Source organism: Raphanus sativus, chromosome 5, assembly GCF_000801105.2.
Source record: "Raphanus sativus cultivar WK10039 chromosome 5, ASM80110v3, whole genome shotgun sequence".
NCBI classification, from domain to species: Eukaryota; Viridiplantae; Streptophyta; class Magnoliopsida; order Brassicales; family Brassicaceae; genus Raphanus; species Raphanus sativus.
The window spans coordinates 5887872-5910526 of record NC_079515.1 but is presented as its reverse complement, the minus strand read 5'-3'; the positions used below and the strand labels follow the sequence as shown (position 1 = coordinate 5910526).

The 22655-nt window shown below is 37.5% G+C and overlaps 5 protein-coding genes, 1 long non-coding RNA gene and 1 other non-coding gene across 14 annotated transcripts; 2 read left to right on the top strand and 5 right to left on the bottom strand.

The window, feature by feature from the left end:
* The first annotated feature begins 30 nt into the window (after positions 1-30).
* Positions 31-2159, top strand: LOC108862972 (uncharacterized). Its single transcript, XM_018637253.2, has one exon. It carries the CDS (start codon positions 174-176, stop codon positions 2010-2012), a length of 1839 nt encoding a protein of 612 aa, XP_018492755.1. The 5' UTR covers positions 31-173; the 3' UTR covers positions 2013-2159.
* A 64-nt stretch (positions 2160-2223) lies between these two features.
* LOC108862971 (polynucleotide 3'-phosphatase ZDP) lies at positions 2224-6659 on the bottom strand. Its single transcript, XM_018637251.2, is given in 19 exon segments — positions 2224-2447; positions 2537-2606; positions 2712-2836; positions 3039-3155; positions 3251-3332; positions 3458-3534; positions 3633-3689; positions 3838-3921; positions 4023-4091; positions 4179-4256; positions 4369-4425; positions 4719-5015; positions 5125-5199; positions 5287-5349; positions 5580-5888; positions 5973-6032; positions 6174-6511; positions 6514-6578; positions 6580-6659. Coding segments are annotated over 19 exon segments (2136 nt in total). The 5' UTR covers positions 6645-6659; the 3' UTR covers positions 2224-2399.
* Positions 6660-8740: 2081 nt separating this feature from the next.
* Positions 8741-10108, bottom strand: LOC108860430 (protein DELAY OF GERMINATION 1). 2 transcript variants are annotated; one of them, XM_018634312.2, is made up of 2 exons: positions 9661-10108; positions 8741-9225 (listed from the first exon to the last, which is right to left on the bottom strand). In XM_018634312.2, the coding sequence occupies exons 1-2, from the start codon at positions 10065-10067 to the stop codon at positions 8898-8900; spliced, it is 735 nt and encodes a 244-aa protein (XP_018489814.1). In that variant the 5' UTR covers positions 10068-10108; the 3' UTR covers positions 8741-8897. The 2 variants fall into 2 exon arrangements, with proteins under 2 accessions (XP_018489814.1, XP_018489815.1); XM_018634313.2 differs by having other exon boundaries at positions 8741-9204.
* Positions 10109-10813: 705 nt separating this feature from the next.
* On the bottom strand, positions 10814-14178 carry LOC108856184 (protein GRAVITROPIC IN THE LIGHT 1). Of its 3 annotated transcripts, none has more exons than XM_018629927.2 (2): positions 13942-14178; positions 10814-12425 (listed from the first exon to the last, which is right to left on the bottom strand). In XM_018629927.2, the coding sequence occupies exon 2, from the start codon at positions 12423-12425 to the stop codon at positions 11097-11099; it is 1329 nt and encodes a 442-aa protein (XP_018485429.1). In that variant the 5' UTR covers positions 13942-14178; the 3' UTR covers positions 10814-11096. The 3 variants fall into 3 exon arrangements, with proteins under 3 accessions (XP_018485429.1, XP_018485427.1, XP_018485428.1); XM_018629925.2 differs by lacking the exon at positions 13942-14178 and adding an exon at positions 12556-13914; XM_018629926.2 differs by lacking the exon at positions 13942-14178 and adding an exon at positions 12573-13914.
* Positions 14179-15629: 1451 nt separating this feature from the next.
* On the top strand, positions 15630-18732 carry LOC108862572 (uncharacterized). 5 transcript variants are annotated; one of them, XR_008946278.1, is made up of 4 exons: positions 15630-15896; positions 16225-16642; positions 16951-17011; positions 17911-18732. It is a non-coding gene; the product is annotated as an uncharacterized LOC108862572 (long non-coding RNA). The 5 variants fall into 5 exon arrangements; XR_008946277.1 differs by having other exon boundaries at positions 16107-16642; XR_008946276.1 differs by lacking the exon at positions 15630-15896 and adding an exon at positions 15903-16179 and having other exon boundaries at positions 16279-16642.
* TRNAC-GCA (transfer RNA cysteine (anticodon GCA)) lies at positions 17122-17193 on the bottom strand. The gene has a single exon. It is a non-coding gene; the product is annotated as a tRNA-Cys (tRNA).
* A 1636-nt stretch (positions 18733-20368) lies between the features above and the next one.
* Positions 20369-21999, bottom strand: LOC108862570 (protein trichome birefringence-like 41). Its single transcript, XM_018636743.2, has 5 exons — positions 21606-21999; positions 21234-21405; positions 20967-21130; positions 20733-20891; positions 20369-20657 (listed from the first exon to the last, which is right to left on the bottom strand). The coding sequence occupies exons 1-5, from the start codon at positions 21851-21853 to the stop codon at positions 20369-20371; spliced, it is 1032 nt and encodes a 343-aa protein (XP_018492245.1). The 5' UTR covers positions 21854-21999.
* Positions 22000-22655: the final 656 nt, after the last annotated feature.

Here is a 22655-nt window from a genome sequence, read left to right as displayed (position 1 = left end):
TATACGCTTAAACGCCGCCGTTTCGAATGTTTTCATAGTCTTTCGTATTCTGCTTAAACGATGTTCATCGGCCGATCCTAAAACGCCGTCGTATTCGTCTGTGTACATTATCTTCGTTTCTAATCATCCCTGTCTGTCTCTGTCTGTCTCTTCGTTGATTCGCGAAGGAAGAAATGTTGGGGAAAGATTTATCCTTTTCTAAAACCCTAAACCCTAGCTTCTCCCTCTTCCCTCTCTCCACCCCTAAATCTCCACCCAACTCCTCCGCACGAAGAACCGTATCCGTCTCGCCCCTCACCAAGACGAACTCTCCGTTAAGCGTCAAAAGCTCCGACCTTTTCCTCCCAAAAGATGGCGGCTTCTTCCGGCGAGACGTTCGCGCACTAGCGGGGCGGAGCAAGAAGAAACCCGGAGGAGGCTCGTCGGGCGGGAGGATAGAAGGAGACTCGGACGCGAGGAAGCAGGCGAAGCGCAACGCTCGGGAGAAGTCGAAGAAGCTAGCGGAGTCTCTGTTCTACCGCCTCTACAACAACCCCGACAAGACTCGGACCAGCATCCTCAGCAGCCACCCGGACAAGTTCACGGAGGACGAGCTGGAGATGATCGGGCTCGGCTACGACAGGATGGTCCGGTTCATGGATAAGGACGACCCGAGATTACGCCATCCTCACGACTGGTTCAAGTACGGCGAGTTTGGTCCGTACTCGTGGCGTGGTGTTGTCGTTGGGGATCCGGTTCGAGGGACGATCTCTGACGAGTGTGTGACTATGATCGGGGAGGTGGATAATCACGAGGGGTTTGAGAAGATTGAGCAGCATGAGATGAATGTCGCGTTTCAGAAACGGGTCAAGGAGTTGGATTCGGGTGGGGTTGGTTTGAGGTATTTTTGGGTTTTCGTTAGGCATCCTAAGTGGAGGTTGAGTGAGTTGCCGTGGGAGCAGTGGACGTTGGTGAGTGAGGTTGTTGTGGAGGTGGATAAGAAGAAGAGGCTTGATAAGTGGAACTTGATGGGGAGGTTGGGGAACAAGTCGAGGTCTTTGATATGTAAGTGCGCGGCTTGGTTTAGGCCTGATATTGTCTATGTGAAGAAGCCTGTGTTTCAGTGTAGGTTCGAGCCTCAGGAGGATTTTTTCAACTCGATTATGCCTTATTTGAACCCTGTGACGGAGGCTGGGTACGTGTTTGAGGTGGAGGATGATGATGGTGGGGTGGAGTTTAGTACTTACTACGGTGGGTTGTGTAAGATGTTGAAGGTGAGGCAGACGGCTTTTGTGGATGATGTGGTGAAGGCTTATGAGAAGTGTAGCGATGAGAAGAAGTCTAGGGTTTTGAAGTTTTTGCTTGGGAACCATCCTGTTGAGCTTTTGCATCCGTATACGAAAGAGTGGAAAGCGAAGCTGGAGGAGATGGAGCTAGGGTGTGATGCTCCGGATGAGGAGGAGGATGAGGTGATTAATAGTGGGAGCTCGGAGAAGGCTGAGTTTTCTGAATGGGTTGAAGATGAAGGTGATGATAGCGAGATGGAGGAGGAAGAAGAAGAAGATGAAGATGATAACATGGTTGTGGATGTGGAAGGAAACGTGGAGGAAGACAGTTTTGAAAGTGAAGCAGATGAGGCTGATCCGGAAGAGGATGAGAGGTATTGGGAAGAGCAATTCAAGAAAGCGACAAGCAACGCAGAGAGGATGGAGAAGCTTGCGGAGATGAGCATGGCGGTGTCAGATAAGTTTTATGAGAAGCAGTTGAAGGCAATGGCGGAAAGAGAAGATGATGGAGAGATGGGATTGGGAGGAGATGAGTTGGAGATGAGAGGTAAGAAGGCGAAAGTGAAGCCAGAGGAATGGAAGACAGTAGGATATGGAAGGTGGATGAAGAAGATAAAGAAGAGTAGAATCCCACCTGAGCTCTTTCTTCGTGCTGCTGTTAGGCCCTTTGTTTACAGAAACCTTGTGAAAGAGATTGTTCTGACAAGACACGCCATTTTAGAAGGCGAGATTGGTCAGAAAGAGTGATAACAACCAGTTCAGGTCTTGTCTATTTTGATTATTAGAATGAAACGGCTGAAAGAATGATATGTATGTTACTAGAGCATGAAGAAGAGATTATCCAAGAACTTTCCAACCTCATGTAAAATTAATCGAAACATTTTTTGTTGTCAATGATTTGTTATGGTGCTTGGGCAAATACTTTCTTGGATCAGTAAGCTCTGTAACGCCTGATAAGTTGATGCTTAAATGGCAGTGCCATATACAAAAGAGTGTTAAGTTAAATACATCTAACCGTGTTATATAAAAAGACTGCTAGGTTAAATAAACACCGATGATAGTTTGATCACAGAAAGCATTCGTGTCTGACAAAACAGATAGCGAAATAACGCACAAGACTTGAGTTCCCTAACTTCAATCGATAAAGTACTCCTCCGGAGTAAAAAACTTCAATCCATTCGCCTGCAACCAAAGCAAGTAGCTGTCTATCAGGAAAGTAACGCAAATTATCTCGAGTATTGCTGAGATGCCTGATGTTTTGTAACAAATACCTGCGCAAATTTTATGTCTGCATCGCTGTGATCACCTTTTCTTCCGGCTGCATCCCCAACATAGAACGAACTGATGACAAAGAAGTTAGTACAAATGTCTGTAATCTTCCAGCCTTGCAAGAAGTTTCACAGGTAAATCCAAAAAAAATCAAGAGCAAGTTGGGAGGAAACTAACTTATCCATATCAATTTCAATTCCAGAGTTAAAATGCTTCTTCATGAGTTGCCACATTCCAGGCTTTGGTTTTCGGTAAAGGTCATCTTTACCACCAGAACTTGCGACTCCGCAGGCTATAAACACCTGCTTCCAGAACGAAACCATTAACAATCTTCAGATACCAACGTCAGCTTATGAGAACTTGCAAGACAGAACTAACTTAAACATAGGGCTTTTGTTTGCATCATAATTTCTTTTAATTATAATAACTAGAATTTGTTGAAGCAGTGCTCTTGAGAATATAAAATAACGTTTATTAATAATGAAAAACCAAACCGCACTTCACCTGGATGGGAACCTCCACGCGTTTGATAAAACCGTTGAGGCGTCCAATTTTTGAGTCCACAGCAGCTTGTCTTTTGTTTTTCCACCGGTCAATGTTGGACTCATTTGTGAAAATCACCTGATGGCCATTTAAAATCAGTATCTCTATTACGAACAAACTTAGGCAATTGAGTCACATGGCTTTAGAGGGAATTCAGAATGAAGATAAGGTACCAGCTTATAGCCTTCACTATAAAGACTTTGCAGTTTCTTGGGAATAGAAGGATACATAAGTGACCATGCATCTGCACCTACTCTGAGAAAGAGGTAAACGAAAATATTATGTATGTGATTGCCTTTCTGGAAATAATAGATGGTCACTGTAAGAGGTTGGAAACAGAGAAGAAGAGCAAAATTCTGAGTGACGGAGTGGCTTCTTACTTTTTCACAGATGTGTTTGCAAGGCATCCATCAAAATCAAATGCAGCTATCTTCTCTGAATCATTAAGACCATCATCCTGTTAAGATGCATCATATGAATTTATCGTTAAGACATAATACATTGTCTTATATTTACACTCGAAAAATAACATCATATCTAAAGATGATTTCTGACCCGCTCAAGGAATATTACAGTCTCAAATGCTTTCCACTTGGGTGATAGACTGGCATCCTGAAGGAAGAAAAAGACAGTATTAGCAGCAGAGATATAAAATCGGAAAATGAATACATATGCCACCACTGCCAAAGCGCCCCTAGGAACAAGATAAAGTTAACGGATAATACAGAACGTTAACCTAGTACACACTAAGACTGCCTACCCTGTACTTTTCCTTCACATCAGAAGCTGAAAGACAGATTTCTGCTTCAGCTACAACCTGAGAAGTTGACTCACTGGTATCCATCTGTATAAAGCAATGCTTAAAATCAGTTAGGAGAATCTCTACATAAAGAAGAGACTGGCAACCATTAGCAGGTGTTTGAATACATCTTATTGCTTGCATACCTTAGGTTTTCTAGTACTCGGTGGGTTCGCATTGGTTTGCACTTCATCTTCAACCACCATCTCCCCAACCTTCACAAAAACAATCAATTACAGAACAATGAAAATTCAACTTTTACAAAAATGTATTAGAAGACGTGATTAAAACTATCTAATAACCTGAGAATGTTTTCTTTTGTTCGTCTCCTCCGTTTGGTGGTAATCAGTTCCAGTCTCCTCCTTATCTTCGTCCATCTTCTGCAATCCCGCCAGGAAATGGAGTAAGAAGTTAATTCAGAGAGGCCTCAAATATTTAAGTTTCGTAAACGAAAGCAATTATGATGTATAAGGGTTTTGCTAGTAAACCTACCAAGGTCTTGTTCACGCATTTTTGGATCAGTTCCTTTAATGCATCTTGATCACCATTCTGTTATTTTGTAACAAATGAATCATACATAAAAAAAAAATGTATCAGCACGACTAAGGCTAGCTATGTGTTTGGGTGTTTATTCAACATGACACTGACAATGATATCATGCCATTGGTATATTTGAGAGTCAACGTGACAATTCTTATAATCAATATTCAATATGACACATCTATGTTCGAAACAACATTATCTGTTTCATTTTATGATACTAGTAACAAGAGGACATATGCAATCATCCAGAAGTTCTATCCCCTTAACTGAAAATTCTTAATCTATAAATACAGACTAACCTGCAGTGATGAAAATCCACCAATGTGATCTACAGAATCAACTGGATCTGATTCAACGGGAAAACAGCTCATGTGATGCCACTTTGTCATATCAAAACCCCGAGAGTCTCTGGTAACGATCCCCAATCTCAGTTCCTTTGCCGCAATCGGCTGAGAGCACTTCTTGCATGATGATCTGCTTGATTTCGCGTATTCAGCAACAACTTTTGAAGATGCAGAAGAACCTTTCTTCTCCTTAATTTTCTGCCCACTTAATTCATCTGATCCGGGCTTTTTAGTCTCTTCCTCCTCGTCAACCTGCTTTATTTGACCGATACAAGCAGTTAAGAAACAAAAGTAATTTAGTCTACATTCTAAATCCACATTACCAAACAAGAAGAAAACAAGCCTTTTGCCATCTAGTAACCTGAGAATGTTTTCTTTTGTTTGTCTCCTCCGTTAGTCCTTTATCAGCTACAGATTCATCGTTATCTTCTTCCATCTTTTGCAAACCCATCATGAAATGATATAAGAAGTTAGTACATAAACCACCTATAAACACGCTATCAAACAGGGTTTTTGCTAGTACATCTACAGAGGTCTTCTTCCCGCATTGTAGCACCAACTCCTTTAGTGCATCCTGGTCATCGCTCTGTTTAGCAAAACAAATGAAGCAGTTATGCAATATACGTCAGTACAAAGAAAGAATGGATGCCATTAATAAATTTGAAAATCGACGCGACAATGACATTGAAATCTTTGTGAAATAGAACTACCGGTATTATGTTATTATCTTCATTACCGAAGGACATACGCAGAACCATCCAAAAGTTATATCACCCTAACTATAAAAATATTCCAAATATGTAAATACAGACTAACCTGAAGTGATGAAAATCCACCAATGTCCTCTACAGAATCAATCGGAACTGATTCAAAGGAGAAACAGCTCATGTGATGCCATTTTGTCCTATCAAATCCCCGAGAGTCTCTGGTCGCCATCCCTAACCTCATTTCTTTTGCAGCAATCGTCTGAGAGCACTTCTTGCACGAAGACCTGCTTGATTTAGCATACTCAGCAAAAACGTTTGCAGAAGCAGAAGAACTTTTCGCCTCCTTAATCTTCTTCTCCCCACTGATCTCATCTGATCCAGGATGTTTAACCTCTTCTTCTTCCTTCTTCTCATCAACCTGCTTCGTTTCAACAGACACAAGCAGTTAAGAAAAGTAAAGTACTGTATATTTGCAAACGAGAGTGAACTATGTTTATCTTACTTCTTGAGCAGGCCCACCACACTGTTCCACCAGATTCGCCAAAGCATCCTGATCCTCTTTCTACAACCATTACACACATGCATTAACACAAATAACAAAAACAAGTGAAAGTCTATTAACAAAAAAAAAAACGTTTTCTTAAATTAAAATAAAATATTTTTTTTCTTATAAGTAAAAAACCTTTGGATGAGAAACCCTAACCTCTAAAGCGGATAAGCCTTTGACATCGTCGACGGAAGCAATCGGCACTGAATCGGTGGGGAAACAATCCAGATGGTGCCACCTGGTCATGTCGAAACCACCAGGTCCCTTGCTAATCAACCCTACCCTTAGGGTTTTCGAGGCGATGGCCTTCGAGCATGCCTTGCACGAGGATCGGTTCGACTTCGCGTACTCAGCTACGATCGGCATCTTCTTCTTCGCCGTTGTTCTCCAGATGTAACGATTGTAGAGATGCTTTCCTCCTCGTTGCTCTCGGAAGAGGGGACTGAAACAGTGGTTAATCGAAAGAAGGGAAGAAGAAGAGTGGGACTGATAGACGCGAAGCAGGTTAAAACCATTTGCCCATTGGGGGAGATTTCGAGAAAATTAGGGCTCCGGTCATATTCCCGCCATTTTGAAGTAGAAGAAGACTGTGGAATTGTAATTTACCCGGAATATAAGGACGTACATGTAAATTACATAATACTTCAAACAAGATTTTCTATTTAGGATTATTGGGCCGTATTTTTATTTATTGGGCCTTTTGAACGTTTAAAATCCATTAGCTGGCATACTTGGGTTGGTTTCAAATTTTTTTCATCGGGAGCTCGTTCTTTTTTTTACCAGGGGTGGTCAACTCTATGAACTTCTCACTATTGTAAGTCACACTTTACGTAACTATAATCCTTTTATTATTTTTCTTCTACTATAGGCGTTACATATAAAATATAAACTAGACCTTGACCCGCCCAACCGGACGGGTATTATTTTATGTTTTTAGTTTTTTTGTTATACTAAATGATATATTTATAATATTTAGACATAAATTTAGATTGGAAATTAATATTTATAGTTATAATAAAAATTAAGATTAAATGTTTAACAAAATATTTTGATATAAATTTTAAATTTTCTAATTAAAATAATATAGAGATTGGTCATAATTTTTTCCAATTCCAAAATCTTAACATTCTTTAAAAAAATATAAATAAATAAAATATAATTTTGCGCTGTTGTTGTTTATGTTTATAGTTTGACCCGTGGTCGTATAAATATTTGTTTTCACTAAATTTTTTCTTTGTGCTACTGATAATACATATAGATATATATATATGTATATATGTATTTGTGAATTATATGTATTACATTAATGTTAATATAACATTTTAAACAACAATTTATTTATTACTTAGATATGGAAAAAATATAAAGATAATTTATTATTCACCAAATTTTAGAAGTTAGCGTAATTATAGGATAAGTTTCTGTGTTTTATAGGTATATTAAATATCTGAGAGTGATTATAGGTTAGAACTTATTGTCAGCAAAGATATTTTGTTTAGATATTGAATTTATTTTGGCTAAAGAAAAAAATTTAATAATCATCTATTAGTATAGGTGATTTATCTCTATCATTGATTAAGTCATTAAAAATAAAATAAACAATTTCTTTCTTTATGAAGATGTTGTTTCCGATTTTTAAAGAAAAATCAGAGTGAAAAAAACATGCATTGTGGAAGCCCCCTTGGTCCAATGGTTTGACTAAGAGTTCATGTAATGCTTCTACACCCAGAGGTCTGGGGTTCAAACCCCAGAAAATACCAAATTATGCAGTTTATGGAGAAACGGATTACAGGAGATCTTCAGCTTGGTGCAGGGCGTACCATCGAACATGGATCTCATAGGACGGCTCGGAGAGGTGCAGTCAGGCGTGTATTCTCACAAGATGGTAGAATTGTCGGCTGTATAATCGTCTTTGTAATATTCTCATCATTGTAATATCATAATTAATCGATAATAATCGATCCAGACGTTCAAAAAAACATGCATTTAATAATCTGAAAAGATAAAAAAAAATTTAGGAATGTTAATTAATAGGTTCAGTGGCATGAAAGTGTAATTAGCATTGAAAACTCAGGGATATTTTCTAAGTGTACTTCTCTTTTAATAATAGAGATTAATTAATTCAAGTATAAACTTTTATGGTTAATTGACATTACATTACAAATGTTATTATAAGCAAAAAAAAACAAAAAAAATTACAAGAAGATGCAAGGGAAATCAAAAGTTATACACCAAGTACACTACGTATATACGAGTAGAGCTATGTCCTCTGATCGAACAAATATAAAATGGCTATGTCATCATCTTTGTTCTCGTCTTCCATTATTTGAATATAATACTTGTGAAGAAGAATCTCTTATTTTAATAGGGGCAAAAAGAGAAAGAATCTCTTGAAGTTTTAACTTACTCAACCACACAAAATGCTAGGAATCGACGCCGTGATACGAGGACGCGTAGCATACCAAGTGTCTTCATGCATGTCTTCGAGAGACATTACCACGCCACGTTCACTTCATGTCTTTTGTAATAATGTTCGCTGACCTTTTTTTCCTCATCCACTTGGTCTAAAGAAACCAACGATAACGTTATTGATTTTTTGTTTGACAAAGTAACAAAAACTTCAATTAGTCCCATCTAGTATTTCAAAGTAATCGGAAAAGGGTAACATTAATTAACAATAAGGAATAATTCGACTTATTGCAAAACATGTATGCATACATAAGTAAATAAAACAAAAGAGTTTTCCACATTTCATAACCATGTAAAAACCAAACTCAGTTTGGATGTAATAAAAACATGGTAAACACATATAATTATTGGTTAACAGCTATTAAATCCTCTCAACTCTCATTAGCTTTTTAAACCGTTTCAAGAAGCATTTTAGACATTGGAACTTCGACGACGGTCGTGGCTACTACCCCAACCAGAAACGCCGGTACGAAGCTCAGCAGCAGCAATGAGAAACTCGGCTTGTTGCAGCGGACTTAGGAGCTCCACCACACCTGTGATCGTTCTCAGTCGTAGATCATCGGCTCGATGAACGATCTCTCCTAGCCGTCGTATCCTCTGGTCGAGATCAGACACCGTCCCCATGACGAGATCGCTCGCGTCGTCTTGCCACTCCGATAACTCTTCCGTTATCGCATTCTCTTCCTTCACCGTCTCACATTGTAGCTCACTCACCGTCCTGCCTTTGACAAATTTAAACCTAAATATTAAAATTTAAATAATCAAAACGTATTTAGTTAGTTCGTATGCTTACACACAGAAAAAAACATACAAATAAAATTTTCAAAAATAATATTACACTACCAAAATAAACAAATTAATAATTAAAATATATGCTTTTTAATCTCTAATGTTTTATCACTCGATCGTGCAACCTGTTTTCAACACACAAAGAAAGAGAGAGAGAGTAAATAATCAAATTGCATATTACAATATACCTCTTATCTTAATTTTTTTTGTAAATTTTAATTTTAATTTAAGCTTCCAGAAAGTATTGTTTTGGTAAACACAGCTAGCTTATTTCACAAAAGTCAAGATATTTTGAAATATCTTTTCATAAAACAAAAACCATACATATTATACATTTTTAATTGGTACACTTAAGTATCTTCTTAATAAGGGTCCGGTAAATAACCTGAATTGAGAAGGAGATAGATCACTGAGATCACCGGTGCGAAACCCCCGGAGAATATCAACGATACGAGACTCAAACAAAATACTAGACTCGGTGTAAACCAGATGAAACAAGGTAGTTGGTCGCCAATCACCAACCCAATGGAGCGACCTTTCAAGAGCAGAAGACCAAGGAGCAGCCATAAGTCCGATCACATCTTTCTCCGTTGTGACCAACTTCGCCCTGTGGTACTCTCTACAAAGTTCCATAGCTCTCTCCACCGCTTCCTTCAGCCGTTGCTCGTCACCGGTAGCAGAGTTACGGTGGTGGTTTTGGACGGAGCGCAGGTGGTTGAGGTGGTGGTGTATCTGCTCTACCCATGAGTGTTGAAATTTCTTGAAGCTTTCTATCGCTGTCTCTTGGCTCATTCTTTTTTGGGTCCACCGTAGTGTTTGGGATGTGGCAGAACCATTTTATAATCTCTCATACATTATGCTTTTATAATGATTCTTTTTCACCGTCACCGACTTTGTTATTGTATTTAACGTATTACTTATTAGTTAGTCAAAAGAAAAGTAAAGTTCTATCGCGTTGAGAATTGATGGTTTATTTTTCTGGCAGAGTTACGTTACGTGTAAAACTGTATCCATGTTGTCAAAAAATTGTAAATGATTCAGGTGTAAATGTGAAAACCGAACTGGCTTGGTCGCAAGTTCTAATACCGTAGATTCTATACCAAATCCTAGACAAAATGACAGGTTTGAGATTCAGCATAGTGATAGTGTGATACTAACCGGATCAGTTTAAACAATCGAGAATAAACCGCATGCCTTACCCACCGAGCCTTGGACCCAGACGTCGTGGAGACATAAGATTCTTGGATAGGAGTACTTTTGGGCCCATGAGATCTATCAAAAATATATTGGACCCATCTGAAATCTAATTGTTATCTAACATATTTGGTCGGTGGATATTATATTGGACCCATCAGTCTTTATGATCCTATTATCATAACATATTTGGTCCGTGCTTCATTTTCATTTTTAGAAGATATCTCAATTCCACACATACAATATTTTATTTATTTTTAATCATGCTTTTTGACGCACTGATTGATATCATAATTCATATTACATAACTGCAAACATCATACACAACTTGAAAAATATAGCCATGACAATAATATCTCATATTATTACGAATTATTTACATAGGATAGAAGGATAGTGACGATATAACTAAATAATTGATGGAGGAGAACAGCTCAAAGATGCTTCTGTCTCTCTGATCAAAATATAAAACAAAAAAAAAGAGAGGCACAGACATAATCGCAACAGTCACAGACTTAATCCAACGGTCAGCAAATTTTTCTCCTCATTTATTTTCCTAAACCAAAAAAAACATCCCAACCACCTAAAATTACCATAACACCCCAGTAGGAATCTTACACCGTCCGATTACGGATCTTTATCAGATCCACAAGGCGTTGACTTGGAACGAGACAGGTAAACCTCGCACTGTATCGAAGTCTTCCCGATTCTAAACCCAGGAACCACAGTAAACGCAACTCTCGGCTCAGATTCCGACAACAACAAGCTCTCTTCCGACACGCTCCTCATGTACACTTCCGAGAACCTAGAACCCTCGGAAACTCGAAAGATCGAAGCTTCTTCGGGGTCGAAAGAGAACGCGAGGCAATGCAAGAGCCAAACCCGTCTCGCCATCTCCAAAAACGCGGCGCAGAAACTCGTCTCCGGAAACTCCCCGGCGGTGGAGACCTGGTTGTGTCCGAAGAACGCGAGCTCCATCCTCGGATGCACGAGCTGCAGATACTTCCCTCTGCAGAACCTCGAGAATCTCGACTTAGGCCGTGACGTGATATACTCTCTCGCTTTCACTGATCTGAGCTCACTGAACCTCTCGAAGAACATCTCTCTGCTGCTCTTACTCGATGATGATTCGGTTGAGAAGTAAGGTAGATGAAAGGCTTCGAACATTACTTTACAAACGAAATGCTCGAAGGCGAAACACGTGTGGTCTTGCTTGTAGTACAAGACTCCACTCTGTATCGAATCAGCTGCTGTAACGACGTCCCACCCCGCGAACCTCATCTGCTCGATCATTACTTTGACGAATCCTCTGATCGATTTGACTGTGTGGTGGAGGTAAGTAACGAAATGAGACGGACTGTTACGATCCAGTGGACCGCTTTGGTTAAGTAGTCTCTTCTCCATCGACTTGTTCTGAGACAACGATTCTTGAAACTTCTCTTTGAGGAAGATGATCTCAGAGTCTTTAAGCTTCAGCTGACACTCCATCTTCTTCCCCGTGATCTCGTAAGTCTTTAGCAAGCTTCTCAGCTCTTGAATCTCGGCGAGAGCTAGAGTTCTATCGGGGTAAGCATCGAACTCTTTCTTCAAGAAGCTCTGTTTGAGTTCAGACAATGTCTTCAGCTCCGAGACCACCAAGCCGTCTGCTCTCTGTATCCCAGCTGGATCGTACGGTGACTGAGCGTACTGCAGCTGCGCGTAAGCTGACTTTATGGAAGAGACCGTAGCGAATAGCTTTGCGAGAAGAGCTTCCATGGCGAGTCTTTTCTCGTACTCTTCCTCCAGCTTGTCGAATGACTCTGAAAGATTTGCAGCATTCTTCACTAAGTCTTTATCTACCTTGTCACCTTCTGGAACCACACCGGTTAGCTTTTTAATGTTGATAACTTTCACAAACGCGCGTCTCAGTTTTCCTTTTCCTGAAGTAACAACATCCAATGGCTTCACAGTCTCCATCTGCAAGATACACCACCAGTGTTTAGTTAAAGAAGGATAATGATAAGGAAGAAAGTTATGAATGTGACTTGTAATGGATGTCAATATCTAAATAAAAAAGGAAAAGTAAAAGCAAATTCAGATCTAGGACCATTAACGGATCTTCACTTTATAATTGAAGAGCAGATAAGGAGTTTGAAGAGATGATGATCTCACTAATGGCTAACACTACACTTTTTTGGTCATAAGAGAGAGATGTATGCATATACATTTATGTACATGAGTACACCGAGAGAGGGAGATACATGCCTACAATATCAAGTGGTCACAGATTGATCCAAAGTTGTGGGGACAATGTGGCTCATATATAAAAAGAAAATGTGTTTTTCTTTCAAGGAATAAACAATCAAGAAATGTCCAAGGAAGAAGAATAAAACAACTTGCGTGTGTAGTACCATTTTCTTTTCATGATCCGATCTACTTTTCTTTTTCTTTTTCATTTTTTTCTCATTAATGTTCTGAAAATCTTTTGCTTGCTATATATGTAGTGGGGCTATATAGTCAAAATATGCTGCTATGGAATCAAACAAATAACATAGAATAAAAATTGTACCCAAATGGGTTTATCTGCAGGAGAACACATGACACATGCAAATAATTCAACACACCCCCTCTGTTCTCATTTTCTATTTAACTTTTTTTTATTTTCCTGAGAAACAGTCAAGAAAAAGTGCAAAAGAGAATACAAAAAGAGCTAGTGAGTTTAAATACATATAGATACTCAAAGTTGTTTATGAGTTATCAATTATGGAACACTGAGAAAAAAAAGATCAGTGTAATTCAGGAATCATAATTGCTAAAGACCAAATCAGTTTTAAACTAGAATCCAAGGATCAAAAAGTGCCCCCACACACAAACACACACATGCTTGTATGTATTTGATTCTCTTGAATTGGTCATTTGATTCCACTCATTTGAAAAAGATAAAGGTAGGACAGTCTCTAAGCCTAATATAGCTACCTAACATTTTGTACAGTCAGTCACAGACTATACTACTCAACAAAACATTCATATTCTCTATTCCACTTAACCATATCACTTTTTGTTTAACCCAAAGATCTACTGAGTTGTGTTAATTAAAGAGTCAGTAAGTAACCTAGAAACGAATCTCACTATGTTTCTATGTTTTGTTTTGTTGTTGTTCTCGTTTCATTTTAGAGTGAATCTGAAGAAATGAACTGGAAAGAAACGACAGACCAACCTCTGCTTAGAACCCTGTCAATCATATGAAACTTCAAATCACTACCTACTGAATGATAAGAAAATTGATGAAAAGGATAGGAAACAAAGAACATAGAAAGAGAATGCAATACTCCTAATGTGCACGCAATGTGAATTCAAGAATCATGGCCTGGATTTTCACTGATTGTCTCAAGCATCGCAAGTTATTTATTGATTGAAAACGAGATAAACAAAACACTCCATCATTCAGAAAAAAAAAAACAAAACAAGAATGATCAGATGTTGATTAGCAAACCTGATCGAAGAAAATACACTCAACCCGGAAATATTCTCTCTGCTTTATCACACTACCTATCGACAATATGGGCAACAACAAAACAAGAAAGAGAGATAAAGATAGAGATTCCTTCACGGTTTCAAGACAAACCCGGAGCTCGAGAACGAGAAGAAGAAAAAGAAAAAGTGTAAAGCTTTCGAAGTTTTTAGAGAGAGAATAGTAGGAGGAGACTAAGTAAATGACAGAGAGAGGAGAGGCAGAGCGAGCCTTGGGAAGTTCAAAAGACTTAAGTTTCCGGATATACCCTCGTAACGTAAGAGATATTTACACCGACATTGACGCTTGACGCTGCGGAAACGTCGAAACGGAAAGGGTGTTGTTGGTAAGTATGCAGACAAATACAGATTTATGACATGTTTTAAAAACTGCTACTACGTACGTAGTCAGACAAAAACGCAAAATACCACACGGTTAGGAAAGTTGTTGTTGTTGCGTGAAGACCGGTCCGGCCGGTACGAGTGTGGTTCGAAAAGCAACACGTGGCAATTCAAGAGTGTAACGATCACACATTTGAATCGCTTTGCATAGCTCAAAGTTAATGGAAGCTCAATTTTGGAAAAAAATAGAGTAATTTTATAATAGAATTGAGTTTATTTCAATTATATTTTACTTTTAGAATAAAAATGGAATAATAGACAAAAAGAAATATATATAATCCATTACATAATTCAAAAATAGAATAGGATTAAAACATTTTTACTTCAGATTCCATTTTGAGATAATTTTTTTTTTGAAGAATATTTTGAGATAAATTTTACAAAAAACAATATGTAGGTTAGTTCTATTACCAAATAAAATATTTGCATACGTACATAACACAGAAGAGACTAAAAAGTAGCGCATCATTCCACAAACTGGTCATCAAATCTTAATAGTATTTTAATTTAAGAAAAGTCCAACTTGCATAAAGACAGCTTACTGGCAAGATTGGTTTTACACTAATTACGTGCGAAGAACAGAATAAATACAGACTACAGTTGTATGTCTTATCGATGGAAGCAAATCAAGGATGCTAATTGCCAAGTCCAAGGTTTGAATTATCTTTAAGAAGTCACTATAACTAAACAACTGTTAGTCCTTTTTTTTAATCACAAACAATTGTTAGTCTTATAATGGGTAATGTAAACTTACTCTTATAGCGGTAGCTATGCTGCATACTCTTCTGAGTTATGAATGCATGGAGTGGAGCTGGTAACGGAAAAAAGTTGCGACAACAGAATTTCAATATTCAAAAGGAAAACTGAGAGCGATGAGAGAGGCTACTACATGTAGGTTTCCCTTTAGATTACCCTTTATTTGATACTTTGATACAATAGAGTGGTTTTCTATTCTTTGAACAAAAAAAAGAGTGGTTTTCTATTCATACATATATATATATTGGGAGGTACTGTTGATTTACCTAGAAGACAATGGAGATATTGATGTGATTAGACAAATCGTAGAAGTGCTTCTGATCTGTTTCAGCTTTTTTTCATTCTTGTTTTCTAATTATTTTTGTCTTTTCTTCAGAACTTATAGTGGGTAAGCATTTAGCACCATCCAACGGGCGCATCCAAGGTAGGACCACTGATGGGCTCAGTAATGGGCCCTATAAAAAGGGTCTAGTAACAGAATCAGTATTAATGACCATTTCTTGAACACTAGTAACCAAACCACAAAGGTAATTACCACAAGAAAAGAACACAGTAACATTAGTACATTAATACTTTGGAAAAGAACTATTCCATCTCTACATTGGTTTGGTTTGATTCTGTCTAAGGTTTGATTCGAACATAGCTTGTACTTATGAGGCTACAAAAAAGAGATGGGAGAATCTCTCAGAGCTTTACTTGGTACTTTAAAGACTTTGTTTACTTTATTCATAGTCTTTACTCTTCTTCACAGCTTCTAAGCTCAAGCTGCTCCTCCTGCTGGTAAATTACCACTTTAGTTTTTGATTGATTTTTATAAATTTCTGATCAGCAGTGATTGATTTGGGTGCGTCTTCTCTGTTCACTCACTTTCTAGTCATAAGTTTAGTTCTATTTGGTAATTAAAATTGATAGCTAACTTATTCTTTATTCTTTTTATGAACTCGCTGTTGAGTTTGATGTCCTATTTGCTGTAAATGGAAACCATGTTAGTTGGTTAAGCACATGTCGTCGGTTCTCAAGTGGACTACAGGATCATCATCCTCTAAAACATCCTCCCAACCAGGTGATTTCTCAATTTGGTCTCATGTATTTGTTTCTCAACCTGCAGATACAAATGTTCTTGAGTTTGAGAATGGTTACTTGGTCGAAACCGTTGTGGAAGGAAACGAAATCGGTTTTCTTCCTTCTAGTTTCTGATGAGGGAGAGCTTTATGCTGATGGAAAACGTAGCGAGGCTCGTTTTAATCATCCTAAAAAGGAGTCACAATAAAGGGAATGTTTATGTCGCTGATAATTTGAATCTAGCCATCAGCAAAGATTGGAGATTCAGGCATGCAGAGTGTTCTTATATTTGAACAATTATCAGACTGAAATGATCTAAAGAGTCCTTTTTGAACATTTTCTTTAACAGGTGTCACTACTATAGCTGGAGGGAAACCATATGTAGCTCAGTAATAGTTAAAATTTTGATCAGTTCAACATGAGGAGCAGTAAGTATTGAACCTGAAACTCCATTTCGATTCTAGGTATGCAAATCATATCCTCATCATCTCCCTCTGAACATTGCTTTAGAATAGATTCCTTACGTTCTTGTAGTTTCAGAGGTAAAACCTATTTTACACAGATATAATAAAAAGGTTATAGAATTATCTTGTATTGTATAATAGCGAAGTATTTTTTACAAACTCTAATTTGCTTTTTTGTTGTTGTTAAAGAATTTGCTCTCGAATCCACAGCTTTTCTTCCAAAATCCACAGCTAATCACCAGAAGGAAAAAAAATACTTACTTTGGTAATAATATTTGTGGCTGATTGTTTCCTGCTACTTGTTGCAGGGTCAGTGAAAGCTGAAAGCAACACCAGCAAAGAGTTTTGAGACCATGGTCCTTTGTAAAGGTATGACACTTGTATCAAATAGTTGTAGCTACTCCAGAATTGTGTACAAACGAATATATTCAAGGGACTAACGGTAAAATACAGTTCCTATTGAACAAAAAACAAAATATAGGGCCCTACCGGGTTCGAACCGGTGACCTCTTGATCTGCAGTCAAATGCTCTACCACTGAGCTAAGGACCCTTTTTGTCGTTATCTGTGATAGTTCACATAACTTTTAGAATTTTTTACATCTAGACACACTTTATCACTTTTCAATTACACATAGAGATACAATCCACTTGTGACACACTTTGTTGTGTTTGAAAGACTTCTATACCCTTTGACCAGAAACTAAATTCTTCGTAGTCGTGAGCAAACTGAACAAAAAAAAAAAAAATCCAACACAAAAATTCCAATTTTCCAACTTTCATCTTAGAGCAGATGAAGATTAAAAACCCTAATCAATCTGAAATCCGATGACTGTTATTCCTCTTCATTTTATTTTGAGATACTAATTTATTGATGTCGCTGGTTGTCGCCGTCTTGATCTGTTCTCTCGAGTCCTCTCTGCATCTCCAAGCTCTTCTTACCTCTGGTTCCATCTCCCAGCCATGGAGAGCCATTGATAGTCATCATCTGTTTCTTCTCTCTCCTATCTCAAATCTCAATTTCAAAACCTCTTTTCCAAATCAATTAATTCTAATCTCTTTTCTCCACTGTTTTCTCGGGGAAAACCTCTCATTCTCTGTTTGTGCATCCACGCAACCAATAAATGGCATCGGGGAAAACCAGCGTTGAATACAATGTTGAGAGTTTTGTTGATTCTTTGATAAAGTTTGTGTCTTGAGAGTTTTGTTGATTCTTTGATAAAGCTTGTGTCTTTATTTATTAATTGAGCTGCGTGATGCGTTGTTGCAGTTTTTTCAAGGACTCGAGTGTGGAAGAAAGAGACCACGCTGAGATGTTGATGGAGTATCAGGTTCTTGGCCAATGGGTCAATAAAGAACAAGAATCATGGGTTTGTAAATTTTCTACTTTTTTTTTGCAGCAGCGGATATATCCATGTGGAAGAACAAGAGAGATGTATGGTGGTGCCACAGCCTCTTGGGTCCTCTTAGAGTTGATGGAGTAGCAGCTTCTCCCGAAATCAAACTCGAACCCCAGTCACCGCTGTGATACAAGCTCTGATCCACCTCTGCAATTTTAATGTCGTAGCTTCTAAACCGGTCACGACCTCCTTCACCACCTCTGAGTCTTCGAGCCGTGTTCAGCTCCTCCACGGGTGTCTGCTCTCAGCTCGTGATCCCATCTCCGTTATACCGTAACAGATTCACTGTCGTCTCTCCACGGTCGAAGATTAAAAGCTCCACCAACAATTGTGAATTTAAGCTCGTGATTCCTAGATTCTTTAGATCCAAAAGCAAGATCCGACTTTGAGGTTCGTTAAGTTAGTCGAAGCCCTGAACATAATTCCCCACAACAACCCTCACCCGTCCACAACATACCCGTCCACAACCCATCTGAACACAAGAACCCACCGGCACACAGCTTCCCCATCCACAACACCCCCGACCACGACTCTCTCGTCCAAAACAACTTATAATCTGTATGCTCTAAGTTTGTGTACTCCACCTTTGGTTTCTTTTTGTGTTGCGATCAACATAACACTTGTGCCGTTGTAAGATTTTGGAACGCTTAACTTTGAGCTTATCATTTTAATTTTTTTTTTCATTGTGTACACACCACCATCTACGTCCACATTTTAATCTCTGTAATCTCTTATGAAAAAACCTCTCAATCCCACTAGTTGTATCTGCGCAACTTGTATTGTAATTTTTGTTTTTAACATCAACCGTCGGATTGAAGGCTTAATAGTCAAGACACCAACCTAATTAATTGTAACTAAATCAAAAAACACCCGCTCTCCTCATAAGGGTATTTGTGTCTTTAAAACACTTTCTTTCCAAAAGAAAGTGTGCTACCAACAAGATGTGGCCTAGAGTGTGAACAAAAGACAAAAGTGCCTCATTATGTAACTCACTCTAACTTTTAGTTACTTAGAATTTCACCTGGAAAGCTAAGGTGCGCATGCAAAAACCAATGTGAATTCTCCATAGTTCTTTGGCTTACCAATATGATTCTTGATTCATATTCAGTTCCAATGTTATCTAACTAATGTAGACTTTGCTTGAAAATTTAGCAGTGGCATACGTACTTTGTTCGTAATGAAATTTTTAAATCTAAACGAATTCATAGTCTGCCTCTAATCAGTATCCGGTTTACTTGCTTGGACCACAAACCATCCCCTTTCTCAACCTGAGTACCTCTCTTTCATTTCACTCGTCGTATGCATATTTTCTATTCATTTGTTTCTTAGTAATTCGATTTATGGAATCCTATTTAGCCTTTAGAAAATGATCTTTATCTAATCTATTAATTTAGGGATTATCTACTATTTGAAGTTCTCATTTAAATTTTGGACTCTTTCATAGTTGTTGCTAGAATATATCATACCTCCTATACAATGTAACCTACCAATTTAAATTAAACCAAATCTTAACCAACATAGATTAGTTAAACCTAACCATTAACACTTTTATAATATTTTTGGTTAATCTCTTAATATAATTAGATCATATAAAACTGAATCACTCTTAAATCAACGAGTTCCATATCATTCCAGACATAAGAGAAAAAATATCCGACTCATTTACAACGTAAGCATACAAAGACCGTGTATGCTTATGCTCATTGATCTTCCAAAAACCAAATAATTGTGGCATAGACCAACATATGCTCATGTTCGTATCACTAACTTTACTTCCATATATTTATTTTTCACCTACATCATATCACAACATATACAGTTATGCAAGAACATGATTTTTTTTTGTTCAAACAACCAAATAATGGTGGCATATGGTTAGTAGATTTTTTAAATATGTTTTTTATATATTACATTTTACGAGACCATGTGTATAAGTTTTTTTTTTGAAAAAAAAGCATAACTATGTGTGTTAAAAGGTAAAATGTGTGACAAAGCAAATTATTATACTAGAAATGAAAGAAGATTAAATACAAACTAATAACAAGTACAACACAAATTATAACACTATTAAATTCTATATATATTTAATAAAATATTATATATATGTCTAATATGTATATATATATATATAAATGTTACACAAAATATATATAATATTATATACACATATTATATATACCATATATTATTAATTGAAATTTGACAAATCAATTTCCGCCCTTTAGGGCGGGTCCTAATCTAGTTATTTTATTAAGATTCAAATGTAGAATCAAACGCAATAACAAATATGTTATTAATGTTTTCTTTCGTTAAGTTTAAATGTTCTTACTAAAGCATATAATTGTAAAGAATCTCATTCCAAGTATCCGGTACGCCAGAGAGACACCAGTGGCTGCAATCATTGCGGCCGCCTAGACCGTAAATGGAAGGGTGACCATCTTTTCGAAGCAATGAAAGCATAGTAATGTCTAGCAAAGTCACCGGTTTGGTAATTTTCCCGAGTGCTCTCTTCAAAACTCCAACTTCTGGTGGCAATCCTCCTGGATAATTTGTCCCCAAAAGTGGTTCCTTCTGTCCCTCGCAACTATGTGCCGTTGGTTCACCCCATAGAGTTCCACTACCAAACAATCAAAATCAAAATTTTAAAATATCTGATTGATTACCGATTAAGAAATTGTGTATAACAACTTACTTGTAATGAGATGGTGAAATTCCTTGGAAAAATACTCTAGTTTTTCTAGTATCTACCACGGTATCGACCCATTTGCCCCACGTTCCAAGTGCGATTTCGAATGCCTCCATGCGGTCCATGTCTTTTGTAATGTTACGTCCTATTTGAATATAATCCCATCTGCCCAAAAACAATTCAGAACATAAACTTCTTGTGATCAATTTTAAGCCAAGAATAAGCAAAGTGAAGAATTACGATTTTCGGCTCCACCAATGCCAAGTGTTGAAAATCAGTGTATCCATTCCTAACCAATTCTTTCCATCGTTGATCGAATCAAGCTTCATCACGTTCCCAATCTTCTCACTCACAATATCTACCAAATACTCATTCCTATCAATCTTTATTTCAACTCCATACTCCTGAAAACATTAAGCATTTTATGGTTTAGTTTGGTTTAACTCATCCCGGTTTTCTATTTGAGAGACAAATTCTACATAACCAGAACAAGTGTATTATTATTACCTGGAATGTGAAGGTTGTGATAGTGCCTTGTGTGGTTATAGTATAGGGAGACTTGGGAACTGAAGAGTGAAGCATACATGTCAAAGACTGCCATTGGTTTAGGCTAAGAGAATCACCTACAAACATTATCTTCTTCCCTCTATTTTTCTGCAAAAAATCTACTCCATTGAACCTACACAACAAAACAATAGAATAACGGTGGCGTCTTAAGGCAAGTGTGATAAATGATAATTAACGTTAAAATTAAGAAATTTGGCGGCGGTGCGTGTGTGTGTGTGTGTGTTATATTCACAATGATACCTTTGATGAAAAACATCTAGAAGCAACAACAAATAAATAATTAAAAAGGTATTATAGATTAACTGATGATACCTTGCTAATTCGCAGCCGTGTGGTTGCCATCTGAAGGTAGGGTAGTCGAGATCGGGTCGTCCATTTTTCTTGCAAGCGAACTCGCGCCTTATGAATGGACACGTGGAGGGATCGTAGAGAGGGTAGGAAGCATCCTTCACCCACTGTCCCGTAAACATATCACATCCCTTTGCAAGAAGAGGAAGGAGGAGGAGCAGCGATAACACTAATGCAGAGCCATAGGAAATGACGTTATCCTGTAAACCCATTTCAGCACAGACGAGCGAGAGAAAAAGAGAAATTCAAATACTCAACTAGGATTTTATACACCCACGCATCTATATATTTATATTATGTGTATAATTTTGTTGTTTGCTTTTCTGAGTCAAATACATGAACTATAATGCCATATTCGTTTCGGTAAGAAATCTTTTTTTTTGGGTAAGAAATCTTGAAATCTTAAAAAAAAAATCTCGAAATCTAGCTAGTCTTAAGTGACATGAACTTTCTGAAATGTTTTTCCAGATGTTGTTTTAAATATATAGTAACATAATATTCACGGTCAACAAATTTAATGATATTACCTTTAGAGCAAAATTAAATCATGCTTTGATCGGTTTGTTCGCACCATAAATATTTGTGAATACGTTTCTTTGTGTTTTTCAGTTTAAAAGAATTTCAATTCGCAGGTGCCACCCCGTGAAAAAACTTATTGACCTACATATTAATATATTGAATCAATTCATTAATTTAGTTGAAAATAGTTTGGTATAGACCAATATTCTAAAGGGCAGTATAGATGGATCTTATTAAACCAATACAAGCCGTTCATTTGTGAACAGAGGTACAGATGTTGTAAGAACTACAACATTATTTTCGTATTACTTATATAATCCAAATTAACTGTTATGGTTAGCAATCAAACATAGTTCCATAGTGTCTCCATGTGGGGTTCATTAGGCTTCGGTCTAAACAGCCCTATAACTAATAAAAGAAACAATAATTTAGCTTCACTGGCACTATTTCATCTAAATTGTCTTGGACATGTTGATTCCCTTCAGCAAAAATATA

Excerpts from the sequence above, each read along its gene's own strand:
- LOC108860430 (XM_018634312.2), bottom strand. The coding sequence starts at position 10,067 with ATGAGCCAAGAGACAGCGATAGAAAGCTTCAAGAAATTTCAACACTCA. Across the intron at positions 9,226-9,660 it reads CTATCTCCTTCTCAATTCAG|GTTTAAATTTGTCAAAGGCA; the intron begins GTTATTTACCGG and ends TTTAATATTTAG.
- LOC108862972 (XM_018637253.2), top strand. The coding sequence starts at position 174 with ATGTTGGGGAAAGATTTATCCTTTTCTAAAACCCTAAACCCTAGCTTC.
- LOC108862570 (XM_018636743.2), bottom strand. The coding sequence starts at position 21,853 with ATGGGTTTACAGGATAACGTCATTTCCTATGGCTCTGCATTAGTGTTA. Across the intron at positions 21,406-21,605 it reads CACGGCTGCGAATTAGCAAG|GTTCAATGGAGTAGATTTTT; the intron begins GTATCATCAGTT and ends TTTGTTGTGTAG. Across the intron at positions 21,131-21,233 it reads TCACAACCTTCACATTCCAG|GAGTATGGAGTTGAAATAAA; the intron begins GTAATAATAATA and ends TAATGTTTTCAG.